At 33.8% G+C, this 15,543-nt stretch overlaps 2 protein-coding genes across 3 annotated transcripts; both read right to left on the bottom strand.

Moving 5' to 3' along the window:
• Positions 1–441: 441 nt before the first annotated feature.
• On the bottom strand, positions 442–2,610 carry LOC107031716 (cytochrome b561 and DOMON domain-containing protein At3g25290-like). The gene is made up of 3 exons (XM_015233168.2): positions 1,813–2,610; positions 1,390–1,638; positions 442–916 (listed from the first exon to the last, which is right to left on the bottom strand). Exons 1-3 carry the CDS (start codon positions 2,434–2,436, stop codon positions 614–616), a joined length of 1,176 nt encoding a protein of 391 aa, XP_015088654.1. The 5' UTR covers positions 2,437–2,610; the 3' UTR covers positions 442–613.
• Positions 2,611–3,406: 796 nt separating this feature from the next.
• On the bottom strand, positions 3,407–14,625 carry LOC107031625 (DNA topoisomerase 3-beta). Of its 2 annotated transcripts, XM_015233057.2 has the most exons (15): positions 14,513–14,625; positions 14,337–14,393; positions 12,556–12,659; positions 11,448–11,541; positions 11,107–11,206; positions 9,999–10,239; positions 9,230–9,392; positions 9,024–9,143; positions 8,067–8,146; positions 6,794–7,072; positions 6,298–6,466; positions 5,668–5,796; positions 5,318–5,530; positions 4,492–4,671; positions 3,407–4,313 (listed from the first exon to the last, which is right to left on the bottom strand). In XM_015233057.2, the coding sequence occupies exons 1-15, from the start codon at positions 14,531–14,533 to the stop codon at positions 3,669–3,671; spliced, it is 2,595 nt and encodes an 864-aa protein (XP_015088543.1). In that variant the 5' UTR covers positions 14,534–14,625; the 3' UTR covers positions 3,407–3,668. The 2 variants fall into 2 exon arrangements, with proteins under 2 accessions (XP_015088543.1, XP_015088544.1); XM_015233058.2 differs by lacking the exon at positions 14,513–14,625 and having other exon boundaries at positions 11,448–11,536; positions 14,337–14,379.
• Positions 14,626–15,543: the final 918 nt, after the last annotated feature.

Below are 15,543 nucleotides of genomic sequence, written 5' to 3'. Positions count from 1 at the left end.
AGGGACTATAATTATTTCTTTTACTTTAATTATACTTAATAATTTCCATTTAATTAAGGTTCTTACAGTCAAATAAACATTATTGTCTCCTACTATCAAGGAAGTGAAAAGTAATTAACACCTCAATTCTCATGAGTACACATAGCTTTCTTGTTAGGTTAAATTAAAATAGACATTATTTTAACCTAACACTTCCTTTACTTAATTTTTGTTTTTTGAAGTTATGATAATTGTCCATAATTTATTCATTTTGTCAATTAAAATGGGGTTGTGGTGGAATTTTTGTTTCAGATTAATTTACTCTTAATTAAAGGTCTTGATTTTAAATCTTCGTGATTCAAAATTTGTTAGTGTTTCTTACATGTAATGCATTTGATAGCCAAGAACGTTGAACAACACTTTAATAAATACGTAATTATCTTTGAAAGGACAAGAAAATAATTTGTTGTATGAAAAGCAACAATATTTATATTCCTTAGTATATAAATACTAAAATGAAGCAATACAACAACAATACTCTCATAAGAGTATGGATTCTAAACAAGAAGATAAATTCAACCCAACCATAGAAAAAACAAATATATATATGAAAAAATAAAAATCAATAATAACTTCAAGAAGTGAGAGGTTGTTGTCTTCCATTTTGTCCATCATGAAGTTTGTTTGATTTTCTAGGCTTCTTTTTAAGAACAATTATCCAAGTAATTGCTTCTAAAATAAAAGCAATTCCTCCAATAATTGATAGGAAAATAATATAAGCCAATTTCCATTTGCTTTCTGGTTGTAAAATTTCAAGACCTTTAAATACATTAATGATACCTAGAACAAGTACACCATATCCAACTCCATGATGATACATATTCCAATAAAATCTGTATTTGTGTTCCTTCTTTGGCCTCAGAAATATTGCAAACACCTACATTTTCATAATTTTGGAGGAAAAAAATAAATAAATTAGCATCAATTTTGCAGAATAGATATATGACCTAACCATCAATAAAGTGAACGAAAAGTATGTAAGATCATGATTATATATGAATCCAATAAAGCTAGGTGATTTTTTCTCATTTGTTTAAACGTTGACAAACATAATTAGGTGTTGGTGTAATAGTTGGCTATATACACCGTTAATTTTATAATTTTCTTACACTATGTATATATCATGGTAATTTTCCTGTTCCTTTTTTAAACTTCCTAGCAACTCCGACCTTTTTTTTATATATCTTGCGACTTGAAAACACAATTAAGATTGGAGGTGGATGATATTTACAAACTTATTAGCAACTTACTTTTAAGATTATTACGATATATTCATTCACTTTGTATCTAAATGACGATATATATAGCGTAAACGTCAAAAAAGAATCATTTGGGGATTTAGGAAAATACCTGTAGAGTTGCAAGACAAAACAAGGCAATACCAAAATCTCTATGAGAACTGTAAATAATTCCTTTGGATTGGCTTCCAAGTTTTAGACCAGTGGCCCAACCAGAAACTCCAATAATATAAGATGATATTTGACAAGTCACATGAACATAAAACCATATTGGATCCACAAATGTTCTTAGATACCTTGCAATCATAATTCCAATTGGAAATAAAATTCCCCAACTCACAACATTTAAAATTCCATGAATCTGTTCAACCAAAAATCAAATATTAGAAGAAAAAATATATATTAAAAAAAATGAAATTGGTATTCATTTGTCAAAACATTTTCCTATTTGATACCTTGCTGATGATGAGAAGTAACATGTATATCTGATAAAACGGATTATCTTAAAATAAAGGGTATTAATGAAAAAACTTACATTTCTATTCTTGACCATAGTATCCTCAAGAGCATTATTAACATTTTTTCCTTTCATCAAATCAAGTTTTCCTTTTGAATTCAAATTTTCAATTTGAAAATCATGAATTCCTGGAAATGTCCCATTTAACACTAAACTTCCAACTTGCCATACTTGATTCAACTCTTTCATTCCTTTAGGTAATTCTACACTAGCAAAAATTACCATCATCTCATTACTATACATTGCTTTCATATTCCAAACGCGATACTCAAGCTCCCCTGGAACGATAGACTTGTACGAGTTCAACTTGAAGGTTTTCACAACTATAGTATCGTTGAGATTTTTAAACGCGATAAACGATTGTGTACCTATCATTCCTGTCCCAATTGGATTGATGCCCCATGAAATCCATCCATTAGGCTTAGTAGGAGTAGCTGCAAATGCTAAATTTAAAGAAGAATTTCTTGGATTGTAAGTCCAATGAATGTAACAATTCAAATGTGGCAAGTCATTGCAATGTTCATACAATTTGTTGTTGGTGAACTTTTGTGTTGTACATGACATGGAACATGAAAATTGAGGATTCAAAAGTAAGAACATAAAATATAGGACTATAACACAACATGATTCATATAATCCCATGTCTAATGTTCTTGAAATATTTGGAATCTTGAAATTTCAATTATATTTGGGAAAATGATAAGAACTAGTGGTAACCAACTACTACTTGTGAGAGATATAAGGTTGAGGTGGAATAAGTTAAAGAGACATAAAGGCATTTTGTAGCCTTATATGTAGTAGCAAATGGGATTTTGGAGTGTGACACTTATAAATCGGTATTTGTATATGCTGTTTATATTAAATTTGGTAAACTTATACTAGTGGAGTGATTTGACGAGGTGTGAATGCATAGTAATTAACCATGGTTAAGTATCAAAAGTGTATATACAACTATGTGACATACATTTAATAATTTTACGTGAACGAGGCGGAGTAGACATGATTAAATTCTTTTTTCCTTTTTATCTTTTTTTCTTGCTTTAAGTAATGAAAGGTTAAAATTGGATTTTTAAGTTAATGAGTAGCATTTTTATATTTTATATTACTATCCCTTTTTATTATTCTTTTTATGTATTTAGGTATTTAATATTATCATTTCTCTTCACCCAATAACTTTTTTTCTTTTATTTTCCAATTGTTGACATAATAATAAGATTCCCATGCTATGTAACGTAACATGATTTCTTGTCTCAAAATTGGACCACAATAACAGGTCCCCCATCTACCCACCCCCACTAACATATCCTTCCAAAGAAAATGGAATTGAGAAAGAAAGGAAATAATCAACTTGTTTGTTGTATTTTTCAAAAAAAGAAAATCGTTCGATGATCAATATCTATATTAAGGTCCAATTAATTTGAATTGTGTAATATTAGATCCCATTAATAAGAAAAGTGTTGTCCCACTCACATGTTTTCTTTCATTCCCACTCCTATGCATGAAATCCCAAAATATCTGATTAAAAATAGAAAACTCACCGATATAAATCTCTGATGATATGTTGTTTGTCATAGAATATATAGAGCTTGAAATAAGATGATAAGCAGATAGATTTAGGGTATTAATATTCCATTGTTGATAGAATATTCACTAAAATAGATTTAACAGTGCAACTGTCAATATCTTTTTTGTTTTCTCTAAAATAAACCAGCATATATATTGTTCCAAGTTCTACAAAATGACCTCCCTGCAACTACATCTCAATTCCAAACAAGTAACGTGTTGTCTCTGACGTAATGATCTCTAATTAACAAATTTTATGAGAAAAATCTAAATCATATTTCAAACTTCTAGTAAGATAATCGAACAACACTTTAGAAATCTCGGAAACTCATTTTTGGGTCTTGTTGTTTGTTGCTGCCCCGTCCTCTTCCGCGATAACCTCCTCTACCTCTTCCTCTACCTCGTCCTCTCCTGCCATGCCTAGAAAACGATCTTCCATGTTTCATTTCCACAAGTGAATGCAGCAGCTCGTCGCAAAGAATACAACCCTTATGGAGTGTAGCTCCATCTTTTAAGGGCGTTGTTTTCTTGTTGAAATCGACTTCTATGATAGTGGAATCACATTCAGGACACTTCTCTTGAGTTGTAGAAATCCGATGAGCTCCTTCGGGCAAGGATACAAGACAATTGCACATGTTGCAGTAGAGCCTCCATTTTGGAGCGCTGACAAGATCAAGAACAAGTGTACCACTGCATTCTGGGCAGGCACAAACGCCTTGTGCGATCACAGAATGTGGACATGTGGTGTGAGGACAGAGGAAGCAAGGCATTCCGACTCCCTTTCCCAACTTGGTTGAATCACCAGTTTTAGGAGCGCCAAAAAATGTATCTATGCCTTCAAACGGGGGACAGTTGTAGCAATAAGGACAGAGAGGGAACGACTTGCCTTCGGGACCAGGCATGCTACATAGTAACAGCTCGAAATTATCAAGGGGGCAAGTAAGCTCCTTGTATAGCTGAAAAAAAGTTATAGTTCAACGTTTAGTTGGAAAATTGGGTGATCATACAATAAGGTGCTAATAGAAAGAGAAATTACCAACTTCTCAAGTTGCAACATAAAAGGGCATATATAGTAGTTCTTTCCGTTCTAATTCATAAGGGTCGGAAGTAACTTTATAACAATAAAACACTTACCTTGACTGTACCCTTCTGAGGTACATAATAGACTTCCTCACAGGTACCACAGTACAGTCGAGCTGGTTGAGTCGATATGTATTTCATATATCGCAAGCATTTGCCACATTTACTGAGGAGACGTCCAGAGTCGGAAAGTGGAGAAAATTGGGCTTCAAATAATGCATCCATGTTATCAATCTACATGAAGCCAGACACGAGATTCAGTGAGTAATAAGTATTAGATAATACAAGTTAAAGAATTTATGGGCCAAAAATGAGAGAAAAGTGGGATAAAGTGCAGAACATGCTTCAGAACTTTTTTGCCCTCCAATTCTTAGCTAGGTTCTAGTGTCAATAACAGTAATTTATCCCGAATTTTTGTTTACACTAAAGTTTTACTTTTCCAGGCTGCTTTGGACTTTTTCCTTAAACCGAGGATGTATCTGAGGTAGGGTAAGGTCTCCGTACACTCTACCCTCCCCAGATCCTACTTTGCGGGACTACATTGGGTATGTTGTAGTTGTTTCTTATACCAAAAACACTCATTTCTAAGGATCATTCTGATATTATTTTATGTCCAGTAGCTTTTCAGGAAAAACAATAATGGAAACCAGCAGGGCAGATCCACAACTGCAAGGTGATGTTTGCATGACTAGTTCTTAAGAGATGTATTTGGAAGCTCATGATTAAGTTTTTATCAGTGAGCATCAGCATGTTACAGATTCAGTAAAGATAAAAAGCATAATCAGTCGTCTATTTGTGAACATCGGCTTGTTTCTAGTTTGGAAAGAAAGAAAGCAGCAAAGCGCAATCAACCATCGCGTGAGAGCTTAATATCTTATACCTGCTTAACAAAATAACTGAACTTCCTTCTGAATTGTTCTAGTACATGCTGCACAACCATTGAATGATCTGCTTGACCTTTAGCTACCAAAGTGATCTGGTGCTCAATGAAACTTCGTATGTCAGGCAAACAGAGATCAGAATCTATGCATTGATACCCTCTTATCAAGCTGATACCCAGGGGAGTTGGAGCCAATCGCCGCCCAGCTTGTACCTGCAATTTGATTCAGCCAAACTCAGAAGTCTAATTTCTAGTAGAAGACTGTTTCACGTCAAAAGAACCATAACACAAAGCAATAGAGAGGACAATCTACAGCAGCTAGAATTGGAAATCAATGCATATAGCAGAACCTGGACATAATTGCGTTCGCATATGTTGTTAATATGCACAGAGATTGACGCATCTGTTCCAATACCATGTTTTTCCATCAAAGAGATCAGCTCACTTTCGCTGAGATAACCTGGAGGCGAAGTGTTCCCCTACAAGTTACAAAGAAAAAACTAGGTGAAGTAAAAAGACTTGTGCGAATAGTAAAGAATATAGAATACCAGTAGCACCAACAAATAATACGATAAACGAAGCAAAGGAGACATCAGGCAATAATGAAACTGAAGTATAAGAAAGTAAGAGAAAAAAAGTACAGATACCACTGATATAGGAAACTAGACTGCATGACTACCTACTAACCTTCTATTCTAATCCTCGACCTCCATATGTTTCTATATAGGGTCATATACTCAGTAAGCTGCAGGTGTTTCAAGTAATTTCATAGCAAAGAAAGAACAAAGTGTCAGGTAAAATGATGGATAATGAGGATTCATATAGACAACCCCAACTAACTTGAGATTGAGGTGTAGTTGTACCCTGAATCAAAAGAATTAACTAATGGACCAATAAATACTACTGAAGTGCAAAGACTAGCAATTTAATCCAGAGCTGAAGAACAAATGAGAAGTTCAATTGAACAGATTATGTGATACCTCATCTAGTTCAACTTTAGAAATCTCAATTTTCTCTCCTACAGCAAACTCAGGAAGATTCTTCTCACTAATAGCCAGCCATGGCATAATAGAGGTGAATCCTTTGACGGTGGCAAGCTGCCCAACGCACTGAAATTGCTCTCCTCCACTTTCAAATTCAACTTTTATCCTGAGAAAATACCCAATTTACATGACTTAAACTTCTCAGTCAGAAACTAAGATTCTTCAAAGACAAGTAGATTAATAGTGCCTAGATTTGAACTTGTTACAGTTCTCTATACTTGACACGTACTGTGCTAGTTACAAGAAAAGAAAAAACACTTAAAGCAGGATCTGAATTGGATCTATAATGTGAATACATAAAAGAGCTGTTTAACATGTTCTAGGAAGAAATCAGTATTAGAGTTATCCAAGTTGTTGGTTAGTTTAAAAGATATGCAAATAAGCTCAAAGCAAGAGGAGTTACTAAGACGTTAATCACGAAACAAAGCTCAACCTTCTATATTTGCAATCTGGAGAGAGAGTTCCCAAAAAATGCTGGCAGATGTACTGGTACAACTTCCATGCATCATTCCCCAAACTATCCTCACTAGCAGAACGCATTGGAGTTATCGGAGGATGATCGCCTGCATCAGTTCCTGCCCGTGGCTTAATATAACTATCAGTTAAAAGCTTTTGCACATAAGCACCAAATACAGGATTATGCACCAACGCCCCTAGTGTTCCTTTGAAGTCAAAAGAAGAAGGATATGCTGTGCTTTCGGTACGTGGATAGCTGAAGGAACGGAAAAGAAAAAATAAGCCAAAAAGAAAAGGGATGATCTGTAAAATGCATTGGAAGTTTCAGGAAGTACAGTTTTTCATAATGTCAAACTCATACATGAACTACATGCAAAGTCCTACAAGAATTCACTGAAAGGGAATTGAAAATTTTGAATTTCCAATTAAGAATTTGAACAATTTTGTTGTAAAAATCAAACATAAATGAGCACTCCCCAACTTGGAATCTCAAAATCCTTGTCTCTCTTTTAAGAAATCTATCCATTACCTTCAGTATGGCCTAAAACAAAATAAGCTGTCCTTTCATCCAAATGTGCTTATCATACTTGTTCAATGTGATCCTTTTTTTAGCATACAATAATGCAAGTTAATTTTTTTATAGATAAAGCTTTTGATCGTATAAAATCAGTGTATCCTGTCTTTTTATTTTTAATTCTCTCTAAAAAAGGATTGCATCCCTTGGTGAGTTCGAATGAATTTTATCTTACCAATCAAACATCAACCTAACCTTAGCCTAACATTTGAGAAGGTAGAGAGGTTGTATCCAGAACAGTGGGGAAAAAAAGGTAGGAGCAACAAGCAGAAACAAAAACAAGATAATAAGATACCGACGCTAAAGAAATAACAGGTAGCGATAGAAATCTAAAAATAAGGAAAACAATGAAGAATAATACTAAGATGAGAACATAGCTATTTTCATCAGTTCTATGGGTACACTTGTGATGCAGCAAAGATGATATATACTTTTAGTGCAGTGTGGAAGTTTAAACTGACATTTAGTGCATTACGGAACTCAATCACACAGTACTAGTACAACATAAGCGAAGTTTATTGAGCAAGCAATCTCATATGTATATTTTCTAGTATTCAGAAGAAAAAAATAGCACATGTTTTTAAAACTTCCTCAAGCAAAAAAATTGAGTGAAAATATTAAATACAGAAGTGGGATATGTGAGAGAAGAACACTATAGTCGAGAACAGAGGAAAACCTGATAAAACCTTGAGTATACAGACGCTCAGCCAATTGCATAGTTAACTGGGGACCAAAGCCCAGTGCACTTGAAGCTACCTGAAAATTTTGAAAATCAGAACCAGAAGATTTGATCCAAAGTAAGCGGAAGGAAAATACATTTATATCATTAAAGAACAAGTAAAGTCTCAAGGATTCAGATCTATGGACTTCTGAGTACGAGGTATTAGAAAGATAATAAAATATTGACCCATATACATGAAAATACAAAGATGGAACTTCATTTCTTCAACACATAAAGGGCATCTAGTTACTTGAAAGTCTAAAGCAGAGAAGAAGGCAACATCACGAACAATGACTCCATGCAGAAACAGTTTAAGATGACACATGCTCTAGAATTGTATTAAAAGAAAAATTTCAACTTTCACCTAGGTGTTACATGTTAATCAGACAAATTAATATTTACTTCTTAGTAGTGCATAGATGATTAATTAGCAGGAAGTGATTGAGATACTACTTAAAATATGAATTTTGACAGGTCAACACTCATAAAAAACATTAAATATGGCAAATGGGCACTTGCAATCAACACCCTTGCCACATTGGCTTCTTTGTGCAATTTTATTTCTAGTATTTTAACAAATATGGAATCACAAAATCTATAAAAGAATCTCTTTGGTCTCAGTAAGCCACTATGTAGCTAATGATAGCGGGTGAGATAACACGTGGCCGGTGCCAAATGTGGAAGGAACAACAAATAAAAGTTACCACTTCCATTTCACTTTCAGGAAAGCGAAAACAGCTATAACCAGTGTGGAATCATGTAAACGCCTCCTACCTTATAAATAGTGTGCATTAATGATACCTCCGCACCCATGTCGGATCCTTCAAAAATGCATTACTTTTGGAAAGATCCGAGCAGCATAGAATAAAATACATCAACAATAAAAATAGGTAGCAAGCCTATATTACCAACCTTCAGAAGATTTATTGTGTTTAGACCAGAAGGACGAGCTTTGGATTCCAGTTTTTCAGATACACGAACAACTTTCATAATCCTATCCTCTATTATTCTGTTCCGAAACATTGCAGAAACCTATCAATTAAAAACTATTAGCAACAAAGGCATAACTCGATATTTTGGGACAAACCTCTTGAAAGGTCAAACTTGGAGGAACTCACATCAGCATCAAACAACCTGCTACGTTCCCATTCTAACTTGAGTTCATACCCCTTGTACATAATGTATGGATGCAGCATCCAAAACTTTTCTGGCTTGAACATAATAATTTGCAGGTAACGATCCACACAGAACCCAAGCGTAGGAGTTTGACATGGCCCATAGCTGAAATTATAAGTAGGAGTGTGTTCCATTTAGACTTGTGATAATTTGATAATATAACTAACAAGTAATTTGTAGGAGTACACGAAGTATTGACCCGTAAAAGTGATTATCTCTTGATGGTTGATATTATTATGAAAGGTGAAACTCACAGAGACTTGTGGCTATATTATATCAAGTCATAACTCATACAAACAAAGATTTATTTTAATAGAATGTATCCACCATTAGACATGATTCAAGTACAATTGAAGACTACACAGAGAGTGCAAACATTAGCAGGAAAAAAAGAAGAAAAACAAAAGCCAGACAAACATGCTTTTCCAAATAATCAACAAATAAACCAAAAAATATGATGTGAGAGTTCTTCTGTGACACATGGCAGAAAGCATGTCATTTGAAATTAAACTCTGCCAGAACAAGGTCTGTAAGGACATAACACGTGTAAGACAGCACAAAGTAGAAGAAGCAGCAGCTATAACGATAGGAAGAGAATTTATGAATGTCATTATTGTCAGGCAATTTCTCCAAATGACTCATAAGAAGTTCAGTTTAAAAAAATAAAGGTATTGTGAGATAGGCAAACTGAAAAGAGTGGAGAGAACCAACGAGATAACCCTTGCATCAAGATTGCCATATTTCCCATTGAAATAACTAGTCTGGAAACGTGTAAATGCAACTCCAACTTTCAAATCAATCTCTTGGCGTGCATCTACAGACAATGCCTCATCTCTGTTGGGTTCAGCTAGGCTATTCATTGCCTTCAGAATATCTTTTTCAGTAACAGAAGAGAATCGAGCACGGTAAATTCTTCTACCATCGCTTGTGTGAAATCCAGTGCACTCTATAACTGAACCAATAAGATAAAGCAAGAATAAAGAATTATGACCTAGAAATATTCCAAAAAGCAGAACAAAAGCAACCAAACAAAGGTTCAAAAAGTGGGTGATTTGAAGTTCTGTCAAGTGATGTTGATGCAGTTCATCAATTTGTCTATAAATAGACATATACACTCATTGTAGAATATTTGGTGGTTTTATATGCTGATTAAATCCTGAATTTATTTTGACCCTTTCAGGGCCTCATGTTAGCTCCTTTTATCTGTCAATTCAGGGTATAAATCTTCTATATTTTTTCACTTTGGGATAGTTTGATTCAAAAATCTAGGTTCAGATCTCAAATCAATAGATTCATTGATTTGTAGAGAAGACATATTCTGAAATAGGTGGGAGCTTTATAAATCACATGTTGATGCTTCCAAAACAGTGAAATCAACCACTAAAAAATGAAATGTCATTTCACAGGAGTGACGTCAACGGGATCACGCATGATCCCTTGAGCTTCTGTACTTTTTCCTACTGTCTTCTGATTTCTTCAATCCAAACAAAAATTTTAGAATTCCAAAATTTCTTTAGATTGATCATCCATTGTTGTCCCAGCCCTTTAACCTTCCATAGTAAAGAAGCTACGAGAACTCTGATTCTAAGGTCTACTTAAAAAACACCACCAAGAAACAGAATTTTATTATCATTGTTTTTAACTTCTCTTATTCTTATTTTATCAACAAAAAATCTTAAGTACTTGAAACCAACACCAAACCATTAAATGCTCTCCATGTGGCATGGAGCTTGACACATTTATCCAAGCCTATTCATCGAAGACCATTGTAACAAGTCTTTGCCTGCAATGAAATAATAATATCACAATCAAAAAGTACCTTCAAAGCATATATTTTCTCCTTCACGATCACAGTCCAACCATAACACCAAATGTGTACAACCACGAGCTTCCTGGCTTAGATGCCTACAAATATGAGCCTTGTATACGAAGGTCTGTCAGAATTTGCTATTGAAACAAAAGAACAAATAAATAAATAGATCATTGTAATATCTGATCTAAACAAAAGTAGATAGCTCAAAAGTATGAGATGAGGCTTATATGCTTGAAACAAATGCAACCCAGCTGCATAAAGATGGTCTTGCCAAAAGTACGATAGAAGCTATTCAAATGGAAAAATCTCTGCTAACTTTTGTAAACAGGAACAAGTAGAAATATTACCTTGGGGTTTGTTTCCTTCTTAAGTATCGGTGCCTGGAAAAGATCTGAAGGATTTGTAGTTGTCCAATCTTGAAAAGCTGCTGGAAAATCTACGCTAGATTATCAGACACGGAAAATTCAGATTGTATACTAGAACAAACCAATAAGTTATGGGATTAAATAATAAAGAAAGCAATCGCTGGAAGCTCAAGCAATATTCTTACTATATCACAACATCAAGGACCAAAAAAGGTTATCAAACCATATACCTCAATGAAGGTCTTACTGATTTATGGGGAAACTAAAGGAAAGGTTTGCAGTATTCAAAGATAACAAAGTGATTCAACTTTTCAAAAGAAAAAGATGGAAGTAATCTCACTCCCACCTCAGATAAAGCCAGAACAAGAAAGAATCTCACTTGGATGAATCCTAGGATAAGGCTCCATATGGTTCCTTTTATTTAGTAAGTCATGTGTACTTCGTCTTTTGGTGTATTCCAAATGCTAAATAGATTTCTTATTCACATTTAGAAAAATTAACATGTTACACATGGATTATTGCAGCTCACACAACTGTAAGTAAGAAAGCAAGCCACAGGCAACATAATACCGACCAGGCTGCGCAATATGTAGTCAAACGGACGAATTGCTAGCACTCTATTCTTCATGGGTCTATATTTCTATTTAACTCCTCCTGAGGAGGCGTTTGGGAGTGGCATCAAGAAAAGAAATAACTAAGCATTTGCTATCCTTAGATATCAGCTCATGCATAGGATAGCACATTCTAACGGAATCAATTTTCAAAAGGATTCATCAGTTTTACATTCTACCTATCTCAAAAGAAGGTACAGGCTTTCGTTCCGATTAAATAGACCAAAAAGTCAATTGCCAATTTAACTTAGTCCCATCAAAAAGCAGCCTCATACATATTTTTGAGTTGAAGCAGGAGCTCAAAGGGAATGAAGAGAACTAATATCAAACTAGAGAAATAGAAACGAAGTCACCAAAACATTGACGGAGAACACAATAATATAGATGTTGATTGAACAAACATATTTAACCACAGGAACTAACTGAACCAAAGAACACGTCAAAATTAGTTCTTGTTATAATCTGGGATAACAGGAAACCTGAAAACATGACCAATCACTGAAGTCACTTTATAATGTGCACGTGATCCAAGAAACATCGCATTGAACTCATGGACTTCTGTACTACCTCTTCGTGTTGACATCTGGGGCAAATATATAACAAAATTGAATGAACACTCAAAGTCTATGAAATAAAGAAGCAAGATAATAAAGCTGCTGGTGTAAAGCTAGAAGAAATTAAAGATGCATCTATTTTGAGAGTGTTAAGAGCACATCAAAGGCACTGAGGATAACCAACTAGTAGATCAACAATTACCTAAAAGGTACTGTTCAAAACATTTACATGAAGTACAAAAATCTCAAGAAGCATATCCCCCAAATCGGTGCTTCCCAAAGAGAATAACGACATTAAAATAAGGTAGGGATCTAGTGAACTGAAAGCTGAAACCATTACAAGAGTGCAGAAAATAAATCTGCTTCGTGCATTAAAATAGAGCTCAATCACACTAGACAATTGAAATTTGTTGATACTCCAAAAAACATTTAAAGAAACTATAATCTATTAGTTACTCAGCATGACTCCTGCCACAACTCCAGCAACTGCATTAGTTTTGGTTGTCAAAGTAGACTGTGAGCCATGCACCATTACCATTTCTTACTCTAATCATGATTAGTCTTTCTCTAATAAACATTGTAGTTGATACCTGAGGAAACCATTAAATTCAATTTTCAAATCATTTTATTTTGAAACTTTTGACCCAATGCTGCAAACACCCTCTTTCCCTGTTCTCTCTTTCTTCTTCTCCTCACAAGTGTTTCCCCTAACTCTACTTACACCTTTGGATAACAAGAATAATGACTATTCCACTTACAACCAATCCCCCCACCCCACCCCCACCCCACCGAAATTCTCAATAGTGGAAGCCTCAATTTATCGAATCTGAAATTTCAGAAAATATACACCCTACCATTGATATACTGAAGTCTCTCTTATATCATATATTCAAAAACCCAGAGGAAAAGACTGGCAAAAATCTAGCAGTAGCTTCCTCTTGAAATGTTGTCTTTCACTTCAGTGAAATAATCAATCGAAGTGTATAGTCTTCCAGTCGGTCTTAAATTGAATCAAATGTAAAACTAAAAACTAAACTATGAGGCCGACTGGTTGGAATGTTTTTTTTCCCTTTCTAAGCATCCAGGAAACAACTACACCTCAAGTTCGGTACTATTCTTACACCGCATTCAATATGGGATACCAATCTCGGGTAAAACAAACAAATGACATAAACACCTTTCTCCATAGTTCTTTAAAAAGACCAACTTTAAATTGTCTTATATTTTACCCTGTAGATCCTATTTTTAATCGAATGAACAAAATATCTACTCTAAAAACATATATCCATTAAATAATTCCATCATTAACAATCCCCATGCCATATAACCTGCATTATAATCCTGGTATAACTAGTTTGCAAAGTAAACATCCCCTAAAGTTTCTTCCTTGCATAGCTAGTCATGCATTTCCTTTCTTTCAAATTAACAATCCCACATTCAGCATATCAACAACTATGACTATCAAACTAAGGGTGGAGCCAAGTAGGGCCGAGGACAAAGAATTACACTTAACCCCCTTTCATTTTCTTCATATTTTGAACCCCTCCATGAAAATCTTAGCTCAGACACTATATCCAAAAACTTACAAGCATATAAGAAGTGATAAAAAAACAGTTCTTTACAAATAAAAATTCACATCAGAAACAGACTGAACCAGAAGGGGGAAAAAAGCAAGATTTTGCAGACCCAGAAAGAAAGAATCATACTTGAGCACCAGATAGTACTGAGGCAATCGATAAAGCAATGCTAGGCTTCTCTGCTACCTGCAAATTCCCCAAAATACTAAATCAATAACCATTAACGAACCTAAAAAAAATAAAAAATTGAGCCTTTGATGAATTTATGAGTACAAATTAAGCAAAGGGGTGATAATTTCTCTTACCATGAGAACTTTTGGAGCCATTTTTGCTGAAAATTTCTCCAACTTTGGAGCTTAACGCCTGACCTGTGCGCCAAAGGGTCCTTTAATACTCTTTAAGTTTTAGAGATTACCTCAGAGTTATTAATGTGTATTTTGAAATTTATATGTAAAGATTTTTATAATTCATTTGATTAAATTTTTAAATAAAATTAAAAATCAAATCAATTATATTAAAGTAATGATATTTATGAGGAGATTAGTGAAAGAGATTTCTCTTTATCTGGTGAGTTTTTCCTAATTTATCCTTTATTATGATTAAAATGCTTAACAATAAAATTTAATCTAAGTCTTTAAATCTTAAATAACATGTATAATTCATTTAAACATATGTAATTGAGCAAATAGAAGGGATATGTAATAAAGATAGAGTCAAATCTCTAAAATTTGATAAATGAATCTCTTTATTTTATAAAATAAATTTAAATAATTACTTAATATTTAATTTTAATTGACAATAATGATAATAGTACTATAATTAAAAAGATCTTAACTAAATAGTTACAAGGAACATTGTATTTACCTAAATAAACTTATTCGAGTCTTGGGATAAAATTTGAATTAATCTTTGTGTGTGGGTACAAGGTATGCACATCCTACTCCTTTTTCTTTCTTTTTTTTTGCTTTTGCTTTAAAGATATTTTTTTTTCTTCAATTTAAAAATTCACCATGGTATTTGAAGAGGGTAAAATGTATCGTAATGTCATTATTATTAATTAAGGCTATCTAGATTAGTAATTTCTGTACAAGTTTATAGTATTTGTCTTGAGAAATTCATCAAATATGTACCTTATAATTAAGGGCTAGAATACAAATTGCTAAAGAAGTTTAGGGACGTTGGCTTCTTCGACATGTATTTTAGCCCTTTTGATGAACTTATGAGTACAAATTAAGCAAAGGGGTGAAAAAGTGTAGAGAGATGTTACCGCTATTAATTGAGTCTATCTGTATTAGTACTTTTTGTATAAATTCATTATATTTGTCTTAGAAAATTC

The sequence above is a fragment of the Solanum pennellii genome, chromosome 9 (assembly GCF_001406875.1).
Source record: "Solanum pennellii chromosome 9, SPENNV200".
In the NCBI taxonomy this organism is placed as follows: Eukaryota; Viridiplantae; Streptophyta; class Magnoliopsida; order Solanales; family Solanaceae; genus Solanum; species Solanum pennellii.
Note: the sequence above shows the minus strand (reverse complement) of the source record. Positions and strands in the feature narration are given on the sequence as shown.